Below are 26,535 nucleotides of genomic sequence, written 5' to 3' on the forward strand. Positions count from 1 at the left end.
ACATGTTTAAAATAGTATCTCTAAGATGGCAAGTCTTTCCCAAGAACGGACACTTACAGGGTGACGATGTCTGCGTTGGCCGCCTGCACAGCGATACTCAGGGGGTCGTGACCCTGCTCATCCACCTCTGTCTGTGACGCTCCTCTCTTCAGGAACAAACACACCTGTCTGTACAACAGCAGACAGGTGGAGAGACACAGACAGAAGAAGAAAAAGAAGAGAGAGAGATGAATACATGCATTATTGACTCTATACATACACCATGAGGTGTCAAATGGGAAGGATATAGTATAACAGGAGAATAAATGGATATGGATTAAATAACTGAACTATCAGAAAAATGGAGTGAGGCAGTCAGAACAACCACAAAGAGTGTGTAGTTTATCAGTAGATGAGGAAAATAATTGATGGATGTATAGGTGTGATATAATTGCCACAACTTGTGCCAAGCCTTTTTCATTCTTTCATCTGTCCATCCAACCACCCATCCATCTTTATATCACCTATTCATCCCTCTACTCCAGCCATCCACCTTTATGTCCACTGTCTATCCATCCATTAGTCTCTAATCACAGACCTGGTCTCATGTTAAGATGGGTGCACACTACACAACAAGACAAGTTTTGAGGATAGTGAGCAGCAATAGTCAATGCGAGCTCATGAGGAAACCAAGTAGAATAGGTGGAAACTAAACAACAGAGCATCTTCATGGCTTTATAATTTACCTCCGACTCCCTGCAGAACAGACGACCCATGCTGCCTGCGTCTGCCTAACCGTTCTCTCCTCCAAATTATTTTTTTGTATTTTTTGGTGATAATGAATGCACACACAATAAGTGCTGCCAGCTTCTCCTCCCTCTCAAACCCTATTTTTACGCAATCAGGTGAAAAACAAAGTCATGTTTCGCGTCTGTTTTGGTGAGACGACACGTTATTGAGTCGCTTCATAACCACAGTAAATAATCTCTTAATATGTCAACACTTTATCAGCGAGATAAGAAGCCACAATAAAGAAGGTAATTCATGAGGGCAGTACAGAGATCTTTGATCATCTGACAGTTGAGTGACATTTTCCAATAAATCAGTAGTCTCATTTTAAATGGCATTTACACCGACGCTTTCCACCTTGTGATTACAGTCAGGTTGGAACATGAATGAGGAGAAGTATGGCAGGCAGAAACAGGTTAGTCATGATGGGAGAAATGATAATCCTTCCCCTCCCACCTTGTCCTCACTTACCCAGTGTGTCCCAGGTATGTGGCGTGATGGAGCGGGCCTCTCCCTCTCATGTCCCTCTGGTTCACATCCGCTCCGTTCTGTAGCAGGAACTCACATGCTATCAGAGAGCCCTGAGGGAGAGAGAGAGAGAGAGAGAGAGAGAGAGAGAGAGAGAGAGAGGGAGAGGGAGAGGGAGAGAGAGAGAGAATCAATGAAATTCAACTAAATCAGTGAGTCATAGGCTGAAAACCAAATTAATTTCAAGAGGTGCTTCATGTGGAACCCTCCCCACTACATTATATTCCTTCTCCACTACTGTATTTTTTGCTTGTAAAGTTGGTGATCTGTTGCACTCCATGTAAGTTTCTCTGGATAATATTATCAGCTAAATGACTGTAATGTAAAACAAATTTATGATAATCAATCAGTGATCATTGTTTGTGTATATGATGTGTGTGAGTGTGCGTATCTGAACTTGAATGGATGGTGCCTGAGGTTAATCTCACAGTATGCCTGAGCAGGTATTTGTCACACCCTGTACACTAGAGCTGTTCCTGAATCCGGATACCATATTTGGCAAACCATGAATAATGCATTTAAATGAATATTTGCTCTTTCTGAATTTTTTTAATATTATTTGGATGTTTTAATAGTATGCCTATAGTCATGGAAAAAACATAATCAACTGAAAATAACTTGACTGGCTTTTCTCACTGAACTCAGATGAGAAGGGGGCGAGGCTTGTTTCTCTTCCTCAGTGAGTCAGCATGCAACACAGATAGATAAGCTTGTTTGTTCTTTTTTTTACTATTGCTTCAGAAATAATTCATAATTACCTCCGCCAAGGAGGTTATGTTTTCGGTGCCGTTTGTTTGTTTGTTTGTCTGTCTGTTTGTCTGTTAGCAGGATAAAAAAAACAAAAAACGAAAAACTACTGCCCTGATTTTCATGAAACCTTGTGGAAGGGTGTAGCATGGGCCAAGGAAGAACCCATAAAATTTTGGAGCAGATCCGGATCCGACTCACGAACAAGCAATAATAGCACGAACCTTGGCGGAGGTCTGCGCTCTCCGAGTGCCCTTCTAGTTCAATAAAAAAAGAAGATGAAAGACAGTTTATAATTGACTGTTTAGTGTTTCCCAGTTGTGCATGGGAGGGATTGTGTTTGTGTGTAAAGATTTGTTTCCTGTTTATAATCATTTATGGTTATGGCTTTATGGCTGGGAGTATAAATCCCTGTTTGGTGTTACTATTTATAATCATTTATGGTTATGGCTTTATGGTTGGGAGTATAAATGCCTGTTTTATTTTACTATTTATAATAATTTATGGTTATGGCTTTAGGCTGGAATTATAAAAGTTTACAGTTACATAACATCGATGTTGCTGTTACAGCTTTAAACCGTTTCAGTCTAAACCACATCCACTTCCGGTTTCCGGCTTTATAAGAATACAACAATACAAATAATTAGGTTGGTTGTACAAATACAGTTATGAACACAAATAGTAGCATCTCTGCACCCCCCTGCTGCACACTCACCCCGATCACGGCCTGAATGAGCGGCGTTTTGCCCTCCTCCTCACTTGCAGCGTGCACGTCGGCACCGTGTGCCAGTGCCTCGGCCATGAGCGGCAAGTTGTGGAGGCGCGAGGAGCGGTGGAGGAGCGCTCCAGGGTGCAGCTCCCTCGGGTCCTCAGGGTCTGAAGGCACCTCCTGTTCGATCTCCACCTCACCACTGGAGGACTCCTCTGACTCCTCCTCTGAGGGTAGGAAGGGACAAGGAGAGAGAGAGAGGGAGGTGAGGAAGGAGGCAAGGACAGAGGGAATGAGGAAGAGGGCGTAGTGAGTTATTTTAAAAAATAACAAAAGATGAGTAAATGTTAAAAATGTTAAAAAAATCTAATTACATATGGGATGCATTGCAAAATGATTAGGGGAAATGCAAACTAAATGACACTGGTATTCTCCTTTAAGACAACAACTCCTTTATATTCTCACCACCTTCTTGCACATTCACACAAACACAAATACACGCATACATGCACTCACCTTCCTCTGTGACGCTATCCACCACTGAGCCAAAGACCAGGATGTCGGTGCTGCCGTCGGTGCTTCCTCCCAGGCCGCTGTCACTGCTAAGACCTGCGGGGCCAAGCAGCGCCAAGCCACGGACACGTTAATCATTACACAGCACATACTGCACATACACACATACTGTATGTATCATCGTCACAAGGCTTACTCGCATGTATGCTTGGTCATTTTCTAATTAGAGATGCACTGGTATGGGATACTGAGACTAAAATAGCTTATCAGAATTTAAGGATTTAATTATGACTGTTACATTTCAAACTATGTCTTGATTATTATGCATATTAATTATGCCTGCATCTCCTGACCGTGCGTTGGACTTACTGCGAGGACCAGAGCCAGTGTCGAAGTAGGAAAAAAGTGAGTCCAGCTCATCTGGACAGAACAGAGAGTCCCGGCGAAACTTTGCTGCCGCTGCTGCCGCCGCTACAGGACAGAAGATCACAACAAAGGTTTCACAGCTTCAGCCTGGGCTTCAGAGTGTATCACTACTACTGAGTGAAAACCTAATAACTACACTTTTCATGAATTCTTCCTTGAAAGCTTACATATTCCTTTATGGGTTGAGTAAGGCTCATGACCACAGGGAGCATCAAACACTATAAAGTTCCCTTCCTAAAAGAGGTTTTACTCCAAAAGCAGCAATATTGTCTTTGCAAGTCTTTCCTTAAAGAGGATAATTTGCGATATAATTCCTGAGCAAAAATATGAGGCAACGATAATAAAGCATGGTGATACAGTCCCTAGACTTACTGTAATTTCATTTTCCGTGAGTATACTCGCGTCGCAACAGATATCATACACAAAATATTAGTACATAATCAAACATCAATAAAAGGTCATTTTAGCCAGCTTTACAATTAGGCAAGTAACTTATGGCTCTGGTTGCAATTCAAGGAAAAGTCCACCATTGGATACTCTTTTACTATTATTATGTATCACCAATGTGTGATGTTCAATGCATTCCAGGGGTTACTTTGAAGTGCTGTAATTTACATTTTGGTGTACCCACATCAACTTATCTCACCTACCTCTACTTCAGTTAGTGAGTTCCTACATTTCCCAAAATGACTTTCGACAACAACCAGAGAAGGTGTGTATTTAATAAGTTAGGTTATATCTCAATATAGTTCTCCAATGAGATCATTAAACTGATGACATAGTGGCCAGGATCTTTCTCTCCTGTGTCTCTCTCTCTACTTTCCCACTGACTGAATGAAGAATAAAAATACTGAAGATGAGTGGACCGCCCACTCTCATTTTGAAAACGATGAAAAACCTTTTACTCCACTCAGTACTGGACTAGTGGTCTGGCTGAAAGCTAACTCTCTGCGCTGACCTGCTGAGAGGTTTGCAGGTGAGGCGCTGCCCGGCTCGTAGCGATGGTATTTCCTGCGGGCCTTGTTGGGCGCCCGGATGGAGCTGTTGTGTCGCTGGCACTTCTTCACTGCCCAGGGGCGGGACTTCCTCTCCCCCTCCACCAATGCCTCGCTCCCACTCATCTTCTTCAGGAAGCGCTTCTCCACGTACTTGGACTTGATCCAGGCTTCTTTCTCCTGCCTGGAGGGAGCGGGTGAGATCACAAAACGAATACTTTGGAATTATCAGAGACATGGCACATACAGGTAATTGGGCTTGACTGGGGCTGAGGCATACAGTAATGTAAGATGGTGAACAGATAGATACTATCTGATGTCATATTCACTGACTGTCAATTTGACAGTCAGTGAGGCACCACACATTTTAACTGGCTGCAAATACTTTTTCCTTTTCCTTTAGAGTGGCATTGAACCCATTTCTCTCTCCATTTCTCCCTCCATCTCTAGGTTGTTGATGAAATGTGATGGAATATAGACAATACAATGAAAAAACATGAGAAAGACGCACTGCTTGGATCTGGTCAATGTCTAGTCGAACAGTGTTCATTGGGGAACGGGTTTCTCAATAACCAAAACAACTTGAGGGGGGTTAGCAGTGATTATTTGCAGGTACAAACATTAAAAAGCCTTTATTGTAGTGGCTCCATATTTTATTTTTTGGGAGATTTAAAAAAAAAATTTCACGAGTCATCTCCTTCAAGTCGTTGTTTTGGATAGAAAATAAAATGTTCCCTTATTGCCATGATCTACAATAACTCCTTTCCTTGTTTCCTTGCCCGATGTTCCTGCTGGGTTAAAAGGCTGACCTTGAACTGGAGGGTCCAGGTTTTTTCACTCCCAGCTCCTCGCAGGATCCCTCATAAATCTGGTTGATCACTGTGTTGCCCAGCTCACACATCAACTGGACAGGAGAGAAGGAGGAAGGCGGGAGGGAGAGGAAGAGACAGAGCAAGACGTTGAAGGGAGGAAGAGAAGGGGAAAGACATATAAAGAGAAAGGCAGAGAAACAGAAAAGAGCAGATCAGATTCAATCATCAAAGTGCTGAAAGAATTAGAAACACAATCCAGATGAGAAAAGGGATGCTGTAGGAAAATTAGCTGAAAGTTGGGGTCACCCACCTTGAGTAATTCCGGCTCCCATGAGTCTAGTGTCAGTGAACGCACTTTAGAGCAGTGAACACCTAAACTCCTGAGGGACACAAGAAGAAAAAGGGAGAAAAGATTAGGAAAAAGGAAGAGTATATGGTGTTTGGGGGTGTTTCTGGGGTGGCACGAGGCCCTGGGGTGTGTGTGTGTGTGTGTGTGTGTGTGTGTGTGTGTGTGTGTGTGAGGGAAGTATCTTAAGTTTAGCTTTGATCAGATTATAAAATAAGCCGGCAGAAATGCTGTCAGCACAGATGCTCGATTCTAGCGACGCAAATGTGTGTGTCCGTTTCTTTTTTAACCTTTATTTATTTAGAGGATTTTCTGGGCATGCTATTTTTCAGCAATGCCCTACTATACATTCCTACTGTTATACACACTGACATCTGGGAGCTTCTACTGTTCCCCACTGAGCAGCTAAACTGGGGCAGCTGGGGCTTAAGTGTTTTAAGGGCACCTCAGCAGTAGTTCAAGCGACACAAACTTATGCTGCCACCGAGCTGACATTGACAATAACTTCCTGAGTGCAGGTGTGTGCAGCTTTGTACCTGTCTCATCCCACCTGTGCTTCCCATCTGCTTGCTCTATGTCTCTCTCTCTCTGTGCTGTGTTTAGTGTCACAGGAGGGAATCAAACTGATGCAGGTGGTCTGAGCTCTGGTCAGCAGGTGGGAGTTAAAAATACACTTACATATATCAGTGCACCTGCTGCTCAGCTCTCTCTCTCTACAGTGGTTTACTGTGCAATGACTAACCATGCTAGCCTAGAGGTGAATACAGTACAGATACATATCAGTCCATTTCAGGCTATTTTCTTACAGCTATGGGATACTGTGGAAAACTCCATTATCTCATTTGCAGATTGTGAGATAATTCTTCATGCAAAATGGGAGGATTAGCAGCGATGGTGGGGGAAAGTGTTGTTTTTAATTTAATTTAATTTATTCATTTAAATAGAACAGGCCGTTCAGCATTTTTGCTGGCAACGGGAATACCGCAGGCTCTCCTCTCTACAGCACCTCCTAGTCTTAACTGCTGTTACCTGTGGATCCCTGAGCACTCGATGCAGAGCAGCACTCCCAGGTTGATGGAGGCCCAGCAGGGAGCCGCCTGTCCGCAGTCGCAGCACAGCTCGTTGCCTGGCAGGCCCTGGACCCTCTGGAGGAGGCTTTCCCCCCCTCCCCGTACTCCCCTCTCGCCCCGCTCCCCCCTCTCTCTGGGCTCGCTGGCAGAGTCGATGCTGCTGGTGGAGGGCGAGGCCGTCCGATCCAAACGCTGCAGAGAGAGGGGACAGGTCAGATCAAGGGAATATTCTGGGACTATAGTAGAGATGTTGATTCTGTAGCTACTAGAGACCCATTTTATAATCAATTTCAATGAGTATGATGTATATGAGTGTGTGTGTGTGTGTGTGCGTGTGTGTATACCTCTATGTAGTTGTAATTGTCGGAGATCTCTCTGTATGCAGAGGCTATGCTTGCCTGGACTGCCTGGATCCAAGCCTGACGCAGCTTCTCCGACTCAGCCTGCAGCATACAGCTCCTACAGGTTTGTAGAAGCCAATAATGTAATACCTGTCCATAACTGCTTATAATGTAATAAAGCTAAATGTTATTTAGCTATTAAGGTAACTGTAAAAGTTAAGTTAAGTACCTATAATGTAATAAAGATAAAACTACATAATATAGCCATTAATATAATAATCAGTTAACAACCTGAAAACCTGAACTGGATTAGTTTAGATAAAAATGTATTGATTAATGTATGTATTGATTCCTGTGGGGACATTGGATAATAATATAATACTTATATTATTATATTATTAACTTAATAATGTTAAATTGGATGTCTGAGAACTTCCAAATAAATTAATAATGTAAGTAAGTAAACAGAATCACATGACTGTATAAACCTGTGAGTTTACCCAAAAAAACACACACACTTACTTAGTGGGTGAAACCACCTCGAAGCAGAACCTCCTTTCATTGTCTTCACAGGGTTTGACCGAGCAGAGCCGCAGGTCCTCCACCACCACTGTCAAGGAGTCCTGTCATTGGCAGAGAGGAGCGTCAATCACAACAACAATGAGTTTTAACTACATATCACAAGTTAGCCTCCTCGTCATTGATAAGGAAGGATTTCAATCAAGAGAGTACATAGCCCCCTCCTCTACTATATGCAACCTTTTAACGGTTAGGTCAGTCTAGTAACATTAACAACTGAAACAATTAAGTCAAGAGCTCTTCCAACACTGCTGGCAAAAACACATGGAGGACTTATTAATGAGAAAAAAACACAAACAAGTCAAACTGTACCTTGAGTTTCTTTTGGTAGACCAGTTGGCTGTTCTGAATGGAAAACCACCGCCTTGGGAAGGGAGAGGTACAGAGTTAGACAGTTAACCAGTTAGTCAATAGAGAGATGAGCAATCACGTGTCTGCATACTGATTTCAGATCTGCTGGGGAAAGTACTGGATAGATATGAGTATTGATTACCTCTTGGAATCTAGAGAAGGCCAATGGAGTACATTCTTTTTCCTCAGACAAACCACTTTTTAAACTACAAATCACCTAACATGAAAGTCCAGGCCTTCCTGGACAGTCCAAAGTTTAGACTGAAGACCAAAGTTGACCAGGTCTTTGCCATTTCAACCCCAAGGCTTTGGAACACTGCCTGCTTAGACAGACAGGATTTCTGTAGCCTACTTGCCTTTTATTGTGCTGTAACCCTATTTGTAACTGTCTTGCACGTTTATTTGTTAGCTTATTAGCTTTTATTTATTGTTTTGTTTCGAAAAGTGCTGTATAGATTATGTGTGTCATCTTGTAATTTGACTCCCACTCTCTTTATGCTCTCCCCCATCTCTCATTCTCTGCTTCTCTTTCACCTGTTCCAGGTCTTGAAGGCGTTGCTGGCCCTCTTGAAGAGGTAGCCCTCCATAACCACACCGTTGGGTGCATCCACATTGAACTCCACCTTGGTGTCGTCATAGGAGAAGTCCTGCAGGGAACACACACAGACGCAAGAGATCATTGTTACAGTATGGCTACTCTCCCTCTGCATCATCTCCTTTTCAGTAAGTGTCCATTGTAATGGCAGACTATAACTAATGGTTTGCATTTTGGCCAAGCTTTAATTGACACTTTTTCTGCTGTGTGTCCTTTACAAAATCACCAATATCTGGACTCTACAAACCAACTAGCCCAGTAAAACCTTGGAACGATGCTGATGTTGTTCCATGTTGGCAAGACAGCCTTGATGACACTGCATTTTCTTAAGTCAAGTGACATTGTGGGTCGGTAGGGACAGTGTAAAAGTCCATTTCATACATAAACATACTAAACCTAGATAACAAGGGGAGACTGGAAGGAGACTGGAGAGAGATAGGACATTATCATTATCATTATCACCATATTGGATTTAGGGAAAGTTCTGCTGATTTTGGGGAAATGAGCGGCCAGTCATCACTTATACCTCTGCTGTTGTTAGACCGTGTGTGTGTGTGTGTGTGTATGTGTGTGTGTGTGTGTATGTGTGTATGTGTGTGTGTGTGTGTGTGTGTGTGTGTGTGTGTGTGTGTGTGTGTGTGTAACACTTGCAAGTGTATGACCTTTGTAATGAAACCAAAATCACTTCTTCCACAAACACCAGGCTGTGTCCTCTCTCCCACTGGCCATCTGTTTATCAGTACACCTCTCAAGATCAAGTCAAATCTGTACCTCTCTACCTGTCGGCTAAAACCTTCTCCGTTTTCAAACCTCTTTTGTCCAAAGAGTTGGGCTTGCCAAGACAGGCATTTAACGACAGACATTGATTTAAATGAGAGCTTAGGTTTAGGTTTCACTATTGTTATAGAAGTCTTTGGTTTGAGGCAAGGTAGGCTGAGCATATGGTGAGCCGCACACATAGGCATGCCACTGCAAACAGACAGACAGACAGACAGACAGACAGACACACACACACACACACACACACACACACAATCACACTCTATTAACTTCTGTCTCGCTGTCAGTCTCTTTTTCTCTCTGAGTGAAAAGGGAACATTGAATTATTCCATGTATTCTTTTTCAAAAAATCCCACTGACTGAATATGTTATGCACACTCATTGATGTCATCATCTTACTTTCAGTGCCCTTCTGAATTTGTTACAAGTCTCAAGCCTTTTTCATAGATCACATGCCACGACTGCCTGATGCAACACAAAATACTGCATTTCAAGGAGACTTTCAAAGCCCATGATAAATAAGCACTTCTCATTAAAAAACAAAAATAAAACTGCATGTTAAACCTAAACTTGATCACCAAGAGTCTTTTAGCATCTTGTGAAATTTGGGTGTGACTGCCCTTCCCTTCTCATGACATTTAAAATGCAAAGCAGAGACATGCTTCGAATTAACTGCGGTTCATAGGGGCTGGATACCAGGCTAGAGACATGCAGGGTTGAGGTAACAATTAAGAAAGTCTAAGTGTGTTAAAAGTGCTACTAAAATACAAAGGCCTATCCTGCGTGTTCTTGTTCATGTTTGTGTGAAAACATTACAGCAATGTTAAAGACACACTGTGGGATATGACACAAAGCCTGTGTGCCTCCTGTCCACTGAGGCATTCAGAGCTCCAGCAGGTGACCTGAAGTGTGTCCCCCTAACAAAGGACTCTATACAGAACCTGGTCCCATATGGAAGCAGTTGAAACAACACTACCCTCAGTTTGCACAGGCACACACAATAGACACAATAGAGGCATGTGCACATACACACACGTACACACACACACCGAAATACACACACAACCAGCAAAGGACCGGCCTATAATTAGGCTGCACTCTCCAAACACTACACACACACACACACACACACACACACACACACACACACAGAGAGAGAGAGAGAGAGAGAAAGAGAAGATGGAGCAAGAGAGACTTGTCCTTTTCATAATTATACCTTGACAACCCAGGTAAAAACAGCACTGACAGTCCACCTATGGACTGGAGACACACTGATGCAGCCAGTCACTGTGATACATTCAGATGTCAAAACAAATGCAATGAAAATTGCTTTCAAGTTAAAGAAAAAATCCACATAAATACATTTCCTCACCAGTGTGTAGTCCAGCTTGCCGAATATCTTCATCTTTACAAGAGTAACATCCAACAGCATTTCAAATTCAAAACGGTGCGGTGTCTTGATAATAAATAACTAGCCTAAATAAATAAGCATATGGCGCTCAGTAGTCAGTAAAAAAAAATATCATCTCTAAAATCTTCCACAAGTTCAGAACTGAGTCGAGCATCGGACGAACCGGGAAAAGAGAGACACGCTCTCACGCGAGTCCAGCTGACTACCGACTGTCAACAGCAGCACGCTGCTGCCGTTACTTTCTCGCACAGTTCGCGCCACCACCGGTCGCGTGGGTCCGCGCCGCGCGAGCGCTCATTATCATACAGCTGTCAGTTCCCGTGCCCCGGTGACCCCGCCGCGCCCGCCGCAGAGCAAACATTATTTCACAGCCGGGCCGACACGGCACATGGGCGGCTGTGTCGTGCCTCCCCGCCCCTCCCGCGATTTAAGGCTCCCCTCTGCCCCCCGTGGCACCGCGGGCTATTCGGGAGCTCATCCCGGAGGCGAGGTTGCATCCACACTTTTGGAGGAGCCAGCTTTCCATCTGTCTGCGGCTCTACAGACTATTCCTGCTTAATCAGGCTTACATTATTGCTCCCCTAACACAGGCCCGAAGCCCCCTCTTCCCACCTTAAATCACCCAGGAGCATGGAAGAATGCAGCCTACAAGTGTCCTGCAGAGCCTGCTTCATACAATGTTAGCCAGACACTCCTCCTTCCAAGAGGCCAAGGCCTGGATTTAATACAAATTTATTAAAAACCCTGGCTCTGGTATCTGTGCAATGGGTTTCAATGCAGTTTGGATAACAGTAGTAGGATGTATTGTAATGTGTAAAAAGGTTGGTTAATTTGCCTTGGCACGAAACTTTTACTATCTCACTCTTCACCATCATTTTCTTCTAATATATTTAACGCTTTTTCTGCCTTTCCCTCTCTCTCTCTCTCCATCTCCCTCTGCCCCACTGCCTCCCTCATTCTCTCTTTTTTTTTCTGTCTGTGTCTCTCCTGATTCAAAAAGTTGTAGAACCAAATGCCGTAACAGCGGAGGAGGAGAGAGCCGAGGCAACAATCCCCACGGGAGCCACAATGAAGTCCTGCACACATAAAAGACTGCTTTGAAAGAATAGGGAGAGGAGAAAGAGGCAGCAGCAGATGTGTGCTGTGGAGTGAACAAGAGAGAGTGAGAGAGGGATGCAGAGAAAGAGAGAGAAAGAGGGGGGGGCAGCTGAAGTAATCATAGATTTACCAAAAGAAGTGAGAGTAAGGGCGAGGAAAGAGCGAGACAAAAATAAAAGAAAGAAAAGCGACAGATCGTGGAGGTACAGCCATCTAGATGAATCATCTACGGGGACTCAGGAAGATAAAAATGATTTCTCACTGTTGACAGATCGCACTGTTTTGGCTTCATGTCCATGTCATGAATGTCAAGTGAAGATTATTTTTACACACAGACACACAGCCCTCACCCAAATCTCTCCATCTCTTGTCTATCTGTTTGTCTATCGTTATGATTCTCTTCCACCATTCCCATCCCAGGATATCTGGTGAAGTTCCTCTTCTTCCTCTTTCCTCCCACTGAAAAATAACACTGGAGGAATTGTCGAAATTGACCTCCAATCTATTTTCACAATGTACTTATTCTCTTCTGAGTATGATTGTTGCTGCCAAATTTAATGGACTATTAATAAAGGATGAAGTCCACCATGTATAATTCACAAACCCTGCTGTCTCACAGCTTTGCTTTCTGCTCCAGTACATTAGCATACTGTATAAGCAACGTAAAAACGAGTCGCTGTTCAGGGAAGAGTAAAAACGCTCTGTGTTCGCTTCAGATCCAAAAATGCCTCATGGCAACTCTTGAATCTCTGCATCACTTTTTTCTTTCTTTTTGTTTTTTTTCCCAGGCTTTAAGGCTTTTCAGAGGGGCTTTGGTGAAGTGTTCTTTTAGGGATTCAATTAGAAAGCAACATGATCTGAGAGAAAGATTATTCTATCTGGTTTGAAGCACCAATCAAATTTTTGACTTTATTTTCATTGATAATCATCGGACCAAGGTGTGCGTGCCTAAAGATGATTACCACTTAATTTCCAATGGACTAGTTGTTTAGACAGTGCAGTTTGTATTATCAATAAATGGAAACTGTCTCATTGGGAAATGGAAGAGACTATCTTGTCCCAAATAATAACAACAATAATGGAAAAGGTGACAGTAGCTTGGATAATTTTCTGGGATATACATTTTCTGGTTCAGAACTGTAAACAGTAGAGTAAACTAAAGCTAATTTGCGTTAAAAATGATCAAACAAACTTTCTATTAAAAGTCAGTTTTCCATTCAGTGGCGTCAGCCTGTTCATCTTGATGACATCACAGATTTGAGACTTGGTTATGTCGTTTCTGGGTTTTGGAATCAGCCACAAACAGGGATAACATATTTGAATTCTTAATTTGAAGGATATTTAGTTTAGTTTGAGGCATTGATTCCAAAGTGATGGCTATTTTCATTCCTCCTCTTTCATTCTCAATCCCTGGTTCAATATCCTTCCTCTCTCTTTCTCTGTCCTTCCCTCTCTGTCACTTGCCCTATCATCTCCCCCCCCCCCCCCCCACTGTGTGTTATAATGCCATCTGTTGACTTTGGCTGCCTGGCGCTGCCCATGGATGGAGGAGGGAGTGGGTGGAGGTTGGCATCATGCAGAGTCAGATGTCTCCAATCTCAGCCACGGTGGCCCCAGCAACCCCCTTGACCTCTGTGGTGCCAGAGCTGTGGGACAATGACCCTGCTGTCAGAGAGGAGATCATCCTACTGCCTCTGTGTGCTTAGTTCACTGGATTGCAGGTATATTTCCACTCTCTTACTGATTGACTGATTGAGTTTGTGACACAAGGACTGACAGGATTTGACAGCTAAACATAAGATTTAATAAATGTATTTTGAGGCTGTCATGGTTCATTTTACATCGGCATAGTATGTAATATTAGAGCAAATTGGATTTTGACTTGTGGTTGGATCTGGGGAGATATAATTTTCTTCAAGAATCTAATTGCACAAACCCATAACTGTTACATGTTACAGTAAAACATCATCCACAAGGGCTTGAATTAACATCCTGACACAGTAATGTGGCAATCCTAACATTGGAATAATCCCAATCCCAATCCCCATGTCTTCCCCCCAAATTAGTCTTCACTGCATTATGCTACTCTCCACTGCTTAATGATGCGCTTTGTCAGCAGTAAATGGACAAGCAACATATGTTGGTCCAAGGCACTGAAACACAAATACATAGATTGGAGACAGAGAGACACGTGACATGGGCAATGTATTGGTTATCTGATCAGATTGTTAAATTAGACTGAACAGTAGGATCAAGAAGCAATGCAGATGGTGCTGTCTTCCATAATTGAGAATGACTAAGCCTAACAACAAAAAATGAAAAAACTGAAGGGGATTTCAAGATTAAAACAGAAAAGAAGAAAAGAAGAGGAAGGAAAAGAGGGTCCCCACCTACCCCCACAAAATGAATGTCTTCAATCATAAGAAATACAAAACATACTGCAATTTAAAGTAAGATGAAGAACATCGTAGATCAATTTAATTCAACAAAGAACAAAATAAGACATCATAGCTGGGAACCTAATTTTAGGCTTCTAATTTGCCAATTAGATCTTCAATCAGCTCGACTGGCTTGCTCGCATGTTGACAAATCCTTGGGGTTTCATTTTCAGATGAAACAACTTTGGAATTAAACAAAGTGGAACGGCACAAGACGACAAGAGGAGGATTTGCAGAGGGGTATTGTTCAGAGAGAGAGAGAGAGAGAGGGAGGATGGGAAACTGCACGTGTGAGTCGGAGCATTTATGAAAGAGAACGACGTCTGCGCTTGCCTCCATGCGTGTGTGCGTGTGTAAGAGAGGGATGGAGGAAAACAGAGACAAAGAGTGAGAAAGAGAGTGAATAGAGAGAAAGAGACAAGAGGGTATAAAGTTATTCATACAAGCACATCATCAAATGAGAGAGAGAGAGAAAGAGCGAGAGAGAGAGAGAGAGAGAGAGAGAGAGAGAGAGAGGCCTACGGGATAGGCTTTTTTTTTTAGACATCTGTGTACAGAGTAAGCTCCTTAGCTGTGCTACTCTGTGATCGGCACTAGGCAGGGTTGAGAAAAGTGTCAGTGGTTTCCTGAGGGCCTTTCTGGTGAAGAAACCCTTGACGCACACAGAACCACGACAGTAATGAAGCACACAGGCGTCAGGGAGGCAAACAGACAGATGAAACACTCTGACTGGGACAGAAGAGACGGGGGCAGAGACGACACTAATAACATTAGAAGAAACAAATCTAAATGGAAGCATGTAACTAATATACACAAGTATGCTAATGCTTGCTCGCCCACAGATGCACAAGCACACACACACACACACACACACACACACGGACTGGCTGGCTGACTGTAAAAGCTCAGTGAAAGCACGTAGTCACACAATGGCACTGAGCAGCATTTAATGGGTATTGTTGTGTTCATGCACTGCCTCCTGTGATGCTTCCAGACACACACACACACAGGCTTTAACAGATGAAGGGACCCCTATATACACACATATACTCCCTCTGCACTAGAGCTCCAAACAGCCTATTGATTGCTGCGACAGGAGCCAGCGTGTGATGACCATAAAACTGTTCCCCATAGATCACTCAGTCAATCATTCAATCTGTTCTACAGCGCCAAACAACTATCACACACACATACACACAGATTTTTCCCATGTTTCCCACACATCTACTGGTCCAGGTTTTACGAGGTACTATCACATGTGCAGTGGAACACAAAGGATGTGTTCAGGTGTTCAGATGTCTGTATCCACATTTAGGTCACAGATAACTGACACTGATTAAGTCACCAACACAGGCGAAAAGCCAAGCAGAACATATATACTGTAAGTGACAAAATATTTAACCTGGATTTGACATTCAGGGCATTATGGTCTTTTAGTGGCTGCATGGTTGTAAAAAATGTTTAATGAAATTGTGATCTACATCACAAATTGAGTTAACTTACACATATCAAGGGAAGCATCTGGAAGTCCTACACTGATACCAATGCAGGGCATCTTAAAAACATGGCCCAGGTGCCCAAAGCATGCCCTCATCCTTCTGGACCATCCCACAATGCAACACTCACCCACCATCTGAAACATCCTGTAAAACCTCTTAATGCTTGGATGCTTTGCACTGTAGTACAGGTCATGTTGAACCAGTGGGCCACATTACTACACATAGCCTACAATCCAGTGTGCAGCTCATGGAAGAACTTGATGATAATGTTAAGAAACAAGCTACTCACCTGCATCAGAGTCTGGAGGAAGAAGGCAAAGCAGAGCATGGGGAGAGGAGATGGAGAGATACAAAGTTATTCATACAACCATCAAATTTCAGCAATGTTCATTATTGTAAGACATCATATCCCAACCAATGTTGAGATGCCCACAAGTCCATTAAATATATGTTGTAATTAACTTGCTATTTCAGAGGGTATTATTACAACTCCAGTAAATAGCTGTTTTTTTTATTATGAAAAAACCCAACTTTGTCCTGTACATAATGTTGAACATGAGTTCACATATTTAGCTTTGGGTCACTTCTTTTTGGCCATGAGGTTAGTGTTTCTAGTTTGGAATAATCAAAAATAAAGTCAAGTGACATTATGCTGCACTAGGCTTTCAGATTTAAGAGCATGAGGGTTGCTGAAAGGCCATTAGGTCAAGTACAAAGATGTTTGATGTTTCTGGCAGGATGCCTTGCCTTGGCAACTAAATCGACAGGAGGGAAGGGCCAAGTTAGGCAGAAAAACAGACGAGTTGGGCGGGAGCCCAGCCTTGTTGACACCAGTATTGATACCATCTACACACACACACACACACATACACACACATCTACACACACACCACCCACACACACACACACACACATATACACGCCCACAGACATACAGACGCGGATCAGCTCAATCGCAGACCTTACTGTTGGCATCTCGTCAGGTAACAGATGGATGATGGTCTGTGTGTGTGTGTGTGTGTGTGTGTGTGTGTGTGTGTGTTTGGGTGTGGGTATGAGTTCCACAGAGTTGTTTTTATTCAACTGACTGACCCTAAAAATAAAAATATAAGTCTTTGTGGGAACAGCTGTCCTATTTTTACCTCTTGATTTGATCAAGAAAGAAAGAAAGAAAGAAAGAAACAAAGAAACAAAGAAAGAAGAAAAAAGTTGACACGTACGAAACAGTTCTAATTTTTTAGCAGCATTTTTTGGGCCTCATTGAGCTTGAGAAACAAAGGAATAAACAACAGCTTGAGTCACGAAACAGACGACATACAAATAATTCACAGAAGCCTGGGTGCCATAGCAAGGCTTTCAAAGTCTGTCTATTTTTGAAAAGCCGTTTGATGCTAAAATAAGAGATGTTTTTGCTCTAAAGAGACCAATTTTAGAATCCAGACGGTCAGGCAAACACATTTTCTAGCGCCTGTTTCTTTTATTGAATTGTTCCTACTGAATTAGGAGGAACCTGTCACGCTCAGTTAGAGGGAAAAACTTTGACGTGAATGATAGTTCAGTAGAAAATCTGGTTCGGCTGCCACCTCTAGGATCTCATTATCTCCTTACAAGCCTGAAATACACCAGTATAACAACAGTTTTTGCAGATAAAAATTTCACCAGGGTGACATGACATGGGACAAGAGTAGTACTTAAAATACAAAAACAACAAGAATAAATGAGGTGAACGAAGTGAACATAGCAAATCAGCAGTTGGGTAAGACTAGAGATACACAGACGTATTCATTGTATTCAAAATTAAAACGTATTCACCCCCCTTAACATATTCAAGTCAAGTCAAGTTTATTTGTATTAATCACTGTTACAGTCTCAAAGGGTTTCACAAAGCCCACACGATGAAACCAATAGTGATAATGAAATTACTTTTATTTGGGCCATCTAATCTAGTAACTTCTTTGTGGAATGGAAATTCAAGAAAATTGTGTGATGGTGTAATATTCCAATAACAGAAAAATTGAGTTTGTAACAGTATTCACCTAAATTGCTAAAATGTATCTCTGGGAAAAAAACATATCTTGAAATACTGTATATTAATCATACTTCATTTTTAGGTTATAGAAATACATTTTGATTACATTTTCTTTTCAAAATCTAATTTGACCTTTCTTGTACTAGGTCTGCTTCGAAATGCTGGAGCACAGTGTGGAATAGCTCTGTCTCTTATGAATGGCACTTTAGTCAGGTTTTAAATATAATAACAATGCAATATAAAATAATTGATCATCCCTTTATATATAAAAGGACACAGGTTGCACTTTTCAGCACCTTTTTCCTGCCCAATTTGTTCATTGCCTTTCATATTAAAAGTAGAGGAGAGAAACAGCACTGTTTCTGCATCCCTCTGTACTTTATTTATTATGTTATTGACCAAAGATCCCATTTAGATGTATTCATTTTGTAGCACAAAAATGTGTCCAGGGGGGTTAATATTTTCTATAGCCACTGTATGTTAGGGGAAAGCAGAGGAAAAGGACAGAAGAGAGTAGGTGGAAGAGAAGAAGGAGGAAGGAATAACATGTTGCACTAGTTTCCCACTGAAGAGGAAGAGCAGATGGATGAAGCAGGGATGAGGAGGCGAGAGAGGAGGCAGTGAGGCGGAGGGAGAGGAGAGGAGAGGAGACGCTGCCTCACCCTCTGCTGGATGACAGCGTGTTTGTGCTCCAGGTCCCTCTTCTCCATCGCAGAGTCGATGACCAGCTGATCCAGCTACACAGAACACAACACAATCCGTAAGTCAGGCAGACACACGCACGCACGCGCGCACACACACACACACACACACACACACACACACAGGCTCACAGACTCAAACATCCACCCAACATTGTTGTATGTGCCACATGTGCCAAGGCACAGTTTATCACTCCAGTCATAAGATGACTTATTATTGACTTATCCCTTATTGAATGTGTGTGTGCGTGTGTGTGTGTGTTTTCTTGTATTTCTACACTCATGAGGAGCAGATGTCCTTACAAGGATAGAAAGATGAGGAAAGTCCTCTAAAGTGAGCAAATTTTGCCACTCCTCACTTTGTAAAGAGGCTATTTTAGGGTTTAGAATGAAACGCTGATAAAAAGCATGCTACTGAAATTGCCATCTGGTGGTGACATAGGTGTGATCACCTGGCACTAAAGATCGGCCAGATAAGATAGCAGACAATTTTAGTAGCGTGCTTTAGAAATCTAGGAAATTACAAATTGAAGTAGAAGTAGACGAGACAGGCTGAGGAAAAAAAAAAAGTAAATGACTTCACCTCATCACCAAATAACTACTGGAATGCAGAACATCACAGATTGATGATATCCAACATTGTAAGAGTATCTGAAGGTGGATTTTTCCTTTACAGATAGAAGTAGGATTAGGTTTAGCTGGGGGTTAGTGTAGAGGGTTGATATTAGGGTTAGTGTTTAGGAAGTTAATGTAGTCAATGAAGGTCCTTAAGTAAAGTAATAAACGTGTGTGTGTGTTTAAGCGTGCATGTTTTGAGTGTGCTTGTTTTGCCTCACCTGGGCAGCCAGCTTTTTCATGTAGGGGTCAATCTCATCCAAGATGTTGTAGCCTTGTTGGAACAGAGTGTACTGGGCGTGCATGAAGGACAGCATCTGGAAGAGACACACACAGGATACAAGCTTCCATTTGTGATACTACTGCATTACAGTGGTGTATAAAAGCCAAGATTAAATCAGAGAAGATAAAACTGTGTTACTCACTGCATCCAGGATTTCAAACTTCTTCTTGGCCTGAAGCACATTAATCTAACAGAAACAATGGGGAAAAGCATAATGTAGATCTTAGGCTGCAGTGTTGAGCATGAATAGGTATGATATTAGATTATTTAACCATATTTCTTTTTATCACTGCCTAAAATGCTCCTTTTTTTCGGCTGTAAGAGTCTAATGTTTTCATCCACACTTCTACCTTGGATCCAGAGCCCTCTACTGGACAACACTGCTAATACAGTCTGGAGTTTGTGTGTGTGTGTGTGTGTGTGTGTGTTAATGTCCTACCTGCAGCACGTAGTCCAGTGCCAGGTGTCTGAAGGCCTTGCGGCTGAGGATGAGGGCCTGTGTGGCCTCCTCGGCCTCGTGGACCTTGTTCCTGGGTGCCTGGGCGTTCTTCACCTGGGCCAGCTCCATGTCCTCCCGCACCCGGTCAAACTGCTTCTTCGTCTCCTTGAACTTACGCACGTCCCTGGAGGAGGAGTGCAGAGAAAGAGACAGAGAGTTATAGAGCTGGTGTTTAATGTACAACAAGCATGTCTGTACATATCTATGTGTAATACATATGTATTTATATGTATACGCATGTATGTACTGTATGTCTGGATGCATATAATGTATGTACTGTATGTATGTATGTATTTATTTATGTAGCCATTGGAATAAATCTTCAACACACAGAATATAATTTAAAAAATTAAATACTCTTATTTGTCTACCACTCACAAGGATTTCTTTCACCTTTCTCTTTCTTTATAATACATAATCTACTGTTTATAGAGAGGCTTAATCCATATCCATCCATCCCAAACGTGGAAACATGGACCAGGTCCTTAAAAGCTGATGGTCGGTTGTTGTTGTTGTTGATGTAGGTTTGACAACGTAACATTAAACATTAAATCAGAAGATCTTCACTTATGCACTGGGTCCATGAGTTTGTTTGAAATGAGAGGCTTAGTACCTCTAGTATATAGTACCTCTGTATGATCCACAGTATTAAGAGTTGCAAGGCTTTTTCTGTATTTAGTTAGCAAAATATATGTTTAACAGATCAATCAGAAGACTTCCTTTTTTTTTTTTATAGATGACCGCTGGCAATCACATATGTCAGTGACCTGGACATTTATCTGATGGTTTTATTCAGAATGACTTACAGTGAATCAGATGACAGGATGAGATACTCACTCTTTAATGAAGGTATGGAGCTGCTGCTTGATTGACCTCTGAGCCTGGTCAAACAAAATCTGTGGGGAGAGAAAGAGAGAGAGAGGCGGAGACAGAACGATTTAATGATATAGGAGACACGTTTGTTTTTTTTAACACAAAAGAATTGTGTTGCCCCTTTAGCTTGCAGTCGCTACATCTCACCACAAGATGGCAATATGAACCCTTCCACATCATTGGCATGAAGTTGGGGAAGGTGACAGAGGGAGAAGCGGGGAAAGGAGAGAGATGTAGACACACACACATACACACACACACACACACACACACACACACACACACACACACACACACACACACACACACACACACACACACACACTCACACACACACACACACTCACACACACACACACACACACACACACACACTCAGCTGCTGCCCTAATAGCTTGTGAATCATGCCTTGCAGGATTCTGGAATTCTCTTCCTGGCATTCCCACCTCTCCTCCTCCTCTTCCCCCCCTTCCTCTTCCTCCTCCTCCTCTAGTACACCCTCCTGTCCTTCAACTCTCCTCCTCCTCCTCCAGCCTGTCTTTCTCTTTCTTCCCTCCATGTCCTGTTCCTCTCCTAATGGGGAGCAGAACTCTTCTCCGTCTAGACAAGAATCAGCATTTATGCTCCCCACCCTAAATGTAGTACACACTGCACACACTGGCTGCTGGTAGACATGCGATTTTATGTCTATGTGTGTATGTCTTATGTGTTGGCTGTGATCTTTTAGCTCTACATGGAAACCCCCCGTCCCCGCCTGCTATACCCCAACCCCAAAAAATCTCTGACTGTCTGTGTGTCCTTCTCTGATTTCTAGTTGGACATGTGAATGGGCAATTAATGAATGCCCCAACAGAGAGAGAGGACCCCTTCATCTTGGGTCACATGCCACACACACACACACACACACACACACACACACACACACACAGACACACACACACACACACACACACACACACACACACACACACACACAAACACTCTTTCATGGTATGAACATGACTGCAGTTACACAGCACACTGAGCAAACACTGATTACATTAACCGTCACAGAGCCAGCTTTACATCCAGGAGTGTATAAGAAATCCCACATAGCAGGCATGTGTTTTCCTGTGTGTGTGTGTGTGTGTGTGTGTGTGTGTGTGTGTGAGTGTGTGTCTCTAGCTGTCTGTGTCTGGTCTGGGTAGGGTAAGCAATCAACTCATACTAAGACTGATGGTCACTGTGTAATGGAGCCAAGATGACTCCCATCATGTTACAACACATACATATACACACACACGCACACACACACACGCACACACACACACACACACACATACACACACACACACATACAGAAAGGAGCTAAGATTAGATGCTGATCCTATGATAACCACAAAAAAACACACACACACACACAATCAATGTAAGCAACAATCAGCCTGTGGATTAGACTTTCTACGTATAACAATCCCAGACACACATAGTAAATAAACATACACAATCAGGATTAGAGGCTTACTGTGTGTGTGTGTGTGTGTGTGTGAGTGTGTGTGAGTGTGTGTGTGTGTAAGCCTCCATCCATATGACACTCCACTCCTGCAGAGGCTCAAGTCTTAGTTCGATGGTTTCTTACTTTATGAGTGTTATTCATGTTCAGAAATATTAAATGGACTGTCCTCAACTGTGGGAATATAAATTACGTGGTTTTCCCCTTTGACTCCAAACCTCTCAGTGACTTCGAGCCACCACAGTGCCGTGGGCATCAAGAGGCAAATTCAGGTCAGTCAGTCCACTGTGAGGCACTTCACTCCTGTTTACCTGAGCGCACAGCACTTCAGGAAATCACTTGCTACAAATCATTTCTGTTCGTTGCTGAGCAGCATCTACTTAATAAAAGGATGTAAGAGTTCTATTGTTGTGAAAATTTGACCTCATAGCGATGACACTATAGCTGCAAATTTTCACAACTCCCACAATCCTAACTACTTTGTCTACCTTTGAGCACTCATGCCAACATTTGAGAGAAATATCTTCTTTGATTTATTGGGATGTGTACTGAAAATACATATGTCTGACATGGGTTATGGCTACTATTTGCACTTTTACAAAATGCTGTAGGGAATCTGTATTTGCTTTCAAAGTAAAATGGAGATCCCTATCTGCCAGTTGCAGAGAACAGAAATCAATCCCAGAAAAACATAATTTAGTCCATTCAGAAAGACATCGGGCTGTTGTGTAAACTAATCCGAGCATTCTGTCTTATGGTGCCCTGGGCATGACCCAACCTATATACCTACACTAACCCTCCAAACATTCAGTCCCCTTTCCTTAACACACTCCTCCCCAAAGATCTCAAATTCCAAGAACCTCAGTGTCTGCCATTGTAGAAGTCCTATCATGCATCCATCCAAAAAAAAAAAAACTCACAAGGGTGCAGCAGAAATCCACCATAGCACAGTAGGTTGCACTTCTATGATGCTCACATGAGGACACTACAATCTCATGAAAGTCTATTCTGGGTATAAATCCACTTTTTTTCAGATTTAGGATCGTCCTTGGTTATATGCTTTATGTTAAACATGTAAACAGATTTGTTTATCATGTAATGTGCTGGGAGATCCTTATTCTCAGTCGGATGCCTTTGTTGTGTCGACAAGAGCTGAAAAGATGCAGAAAGAGGCATCAGCAGGTGGTGGAACAAAGACAGATTCCCTTTCTCTCTCCATAGCACTATCCGTCTCTCCATCCCCTCCCTCCATCCCTCCGCTCATGCTGCCTGCCAGACAAGCTATTAGTGTAATTCTTGGGTGTGAGAGTGGAGGAGAAGGACTCCTGTGGTGAAGGGTAAATGAAGGGGGAGCGGTGGAAGAGGATATAGGGAGGGAAAGAAGGAGAGGCGGAGGAAGGGCAAACAGGTGGAGGCGAAATCCACGCAGAAAATTGCCTATCAATCTAGCCAAAAGCCATGCCACATCATTATGGAGTTTTTAAGCCAGTGGTCTATGTGATACGGCTAAACCATGCTATGAAAAGCTAATAATCTTACATCAAACATATCAGTACATGTAATGTATAGAAAGACAAGGATAGCATACAGCTGTGAGAGAAAGACAAAGAGGAGAAGATTGCATTGATGTTTCTGATGGATCCAATCTAGCGTGCAGGCCTTTGATTTGATTTATAAAGCTCAGGGTTAAACACACTTGACCCTGGCAGAGTGAAAGAGAGCCACAGAGAGAGGGAGGGGGGCAAGGAACGAGAAAGAAAAAAAATGGAAAAAGGGAACAAGGGAGGATAGCGAGGAAGGATGGAGGGATGGAGGAAGTGGGTGATGGATTGCTAGATGGTAGTCAGCTGGATAGATGACCTGGGCATACATGGACAGACATGGACATACATACCCCAAAATACTGTGTGTATGTATAGCTCGGCCCTCACATCTGGCTCTAGCTGTCATAGGAGGGCTATGTGAACACAGATGCAATAACTAACAGTGGATATAGCATTGCTTTAAGTGAGAGCGTATGATTCGATTACAAAAGGACACCATGACATTTTAAATATGGGTCATCTCTTTCAAAAATGTTTTGATATATGCATTTTCAGCACCAGATAACTGGTTAGTTTACAACTAGCTATTTCCATCAGGCTTCTTCAGCTTTATTTTTCTGACACTATGTGAAATTATCTGGGGCAGTTAACCAGATAACCTTCCAAATGTTTAAAATGTCGTACTATCCCTTTAACTGTGGAATTGCCTTTCAGCTTCCCAAACCTGTAGCAGAGAGGGAGGGTTCAGAGTCACACTTAGTCATGAGGAGAGATCACACCAGAGTCATATGCATAAAACCAGTGTGTATGTGTGTGTGTGTGTGTGTGTGTGTGTGTGTGTGTGTGTGTGTGTGTGTGTGTTATGTGGATTATATCTTCCATACACATCTGGTGAAGCATGTGTTTTGAATCAGACACACGCATGTGCACTGGCCCGTGTGGACAGATTCACCGTCACAGGGTGAGGTCACAGTTAAATAGTGTGTGTGTGTGTGTGTGTGTGTGTGTTGTGTGTTGTGCAATACAAGGCCCGTGTGGGACTTGATGTCTGAAAAACGTTAACATGCCAAGAGGACCTGGGCGTGTCAGAACACCATTCTACCCCAACCTCTCGCCTATGGCTGAGTGTGTGTGTCTGTGTGTGTGTGTGTGTGTGTGTGTGTGTGTGTGTGTGTGTGTGTGTGTGTGTGTGTCTTACCATGTGGTAGTTGACGATCTCCTGGAGGCTTTCTCCACACTTTTCAAGGCATTCCTGCAATGTTGAAAACACAAATGCACACACACACACACACACACAGACACACAGACACACACACACACACACACACACGCAGACACACACCCACACACACACACACACACACACACACACACACACACACACACACACACACACACACACACACACACACACACACACACACACACACACACACACAGAGTATAAGCACACAGGTCTACATATAAACATAAACTATATAGAGAGAATATTACTGTTGATTCCACACTGAAGTAGCTCATGATAAAGCAGATAAAAAAGCTCCTGCAGAATGTCAGCACATCTGTAGTAAATATGCATTTTGATATAAGATATAGATATAATGATAACAAGTCATCTGATAGAGTTTTGCCTCGGATGTATACTGATACCAGTACCAATGGTAATTCAGAATTTTCTCAATACTATACTGATAAATTGTCTCCCTACTGCATCACTACAAAACAAGACGATACCCACGCTGACAGGAAATACATTCCAATTCTTTTTTCCTAAAAGGAAACCATAAAGCAGGTCTCAGATCTCTCTGCTTCCAGCCATGTAAACTGTTAGCATAAACTCTCCTGTCTGCATGTGGTCGCATGTCTCATGCTTACGACAGCTGGACAGCTCTGTGTCTGGACAATACTGTTTACACTGCACCACTATTATTATTAAAGTGGGGAAAAGTTGTGGAATGCTCTAGGAGAGGGTTGTGATAGATGAGCAGCCATTACGCTGAGAAACTGACCCCCGCTCTGTGTGGGGTCTGCACGTTTGTACATGGTCTCATGTCATGGGACACACAAATGCATGGCTTGTGCTGATAGTGGTCCACATTTTTCTATTGTAACTTGACAAAAAAAAGACCCAAAGCTGTCTGCAAACTGGGGTCGTTCCCAGTGAAGCGCTTCTACTCACAGAGATCATCTCCTCCTTCTTGCACTGCTGGGACAGGTCCTTGATGCCGTTAACAAAGAGCTTGTTGGCGCTGACGTAGGCCCTGCCAGCCTCGATCATCCCGCTGCACAGCTTCACCAGCTGGAGAAACATAAGAACCATTGCTTTAAATACCTGACAAGAATAATTTCTGATTAAAGAATCACACCTCTCTCACGTGATTCGAAGATATTAATAGCCACATTGATGACGTGAATCTGACCAAGCTTATGCCTATTCTTAAATACAGAATCCAGGTAGACAATCAAATTTAGAATAATCCTCATTTCTGGCAG

At 42.7% G+C, this 26,535-nt stretch overlaps 1 protein-coding gene across 1 annotated transcript in view; it reads right to left on the reverse strand.

The window, feature by feature from the left end:
* LOC139651977 (arf-GAP with coiled-coil, ANK repeat and PH domain-containing protein 3-like) overlaps positions 1 to 26,535 on the reverse strand; it is a 63,730-nt gene that overhangs the window by 5,931 nt on the left and 31,264 nt on the right. Inside the window, exons 3-24 of the mRNA XM_071528885.1 lie at positions 26,222 to 26,341; positions 25,241 to 25,294; positions 20,971 to 21,029; positions 20,074 to 20,257; positions 19,777 to 19,821; positions 19,573 to 19,668; positions 18,698 to 18,772; positions 16,296 to 16,307; positions 8,720 to 8,832; positions 8,147 to 8,198; positions 7,778 to 7,878; positions 7,259 to 7,373; positions 6,874 to 7,106; positions 5,809 to 5,878; positions 5,496 to 5,590; positions 4,650 to 4,870; positions 4,558 to 4,563; positions 3,635 to 3,727; positions 3,269 to 3,361; positions 2,759 to 2,979; positions 1,240 to 1,349; positions 58 to 168 (exon numbers count right to left, since the gene is read on the reverse strand). Coding sequence (XP_071384986.1) covers positions 58 to 168; positions 1,240 to 1,349; positions 2,759 to 2,979; positions 3,269 to 3,361; positions 3,635 to 3,727; positions 4,558 to 4,563; positions 4,650 to 4,870; positions 5,496 to 5,590; positions 5,809 to 5,878; positions 6,874 to 7,106; positions 7,259 to 7,373; positions 7,778 to 7,878; positions 8,147 to 8,198; positions 8,720 to 8,832; positions 16,296 to 16,307; positions 18,698 to 18,772; positions 19,573 to 19,668; positions 19,777 to 19,821; positions 20,074 to 20,257; positions 20,971 to 21,029; positions 25,241 to 25,294; positions 26,222 to 26,341 — 2,279 coding nt within the window. The remainder of the gene's footprint in view (positions 1 to 57; positions 169 to 1,239; positions 1,350 to 2,758; positions 2,980 to 3,268; positions 3,362 to 3,634; positions 3,728 to 4,557; positions 4,564 to 4,649; positions 4,871 to 5,495; positions 5,591 to 5,808; positions 5,879 to 6,873; positions 7,107 to 7,258; positions 7,374 to 7,777; positions 7,879 to 8,146; positions 8,199 to 8,719; positions 8,833 to 16,295; positions 16,308 to 18,697; positions 18,773 to 19,572; positions 19,669 to 19,776; positions 19,822 to 20,073; positions 20,258 to 20,970; positions 21,030 to 25,240; positions 25,295 to 26,221; positions 26,342 to 26,535) is intronic.

Source organism: Centroberyx affinis, unplaced genomic scaffold (assembly GCF_046629955.1).
Source record: "Centroberyx affinis isolate AG114_WGS23_722 - 3 ecotype Tasmania unplaced genomic scaffold, CSIRO-AGI_Caff_v1 ptg001738l_1, whole genome shotgun sequence".
NCBI classification, from domain to species: Eukaryota; Metazoa; Chordata; class Actinopteri; order Beryciformes; family Berycidae; genus Centroberyx; species Centroberyx affinis.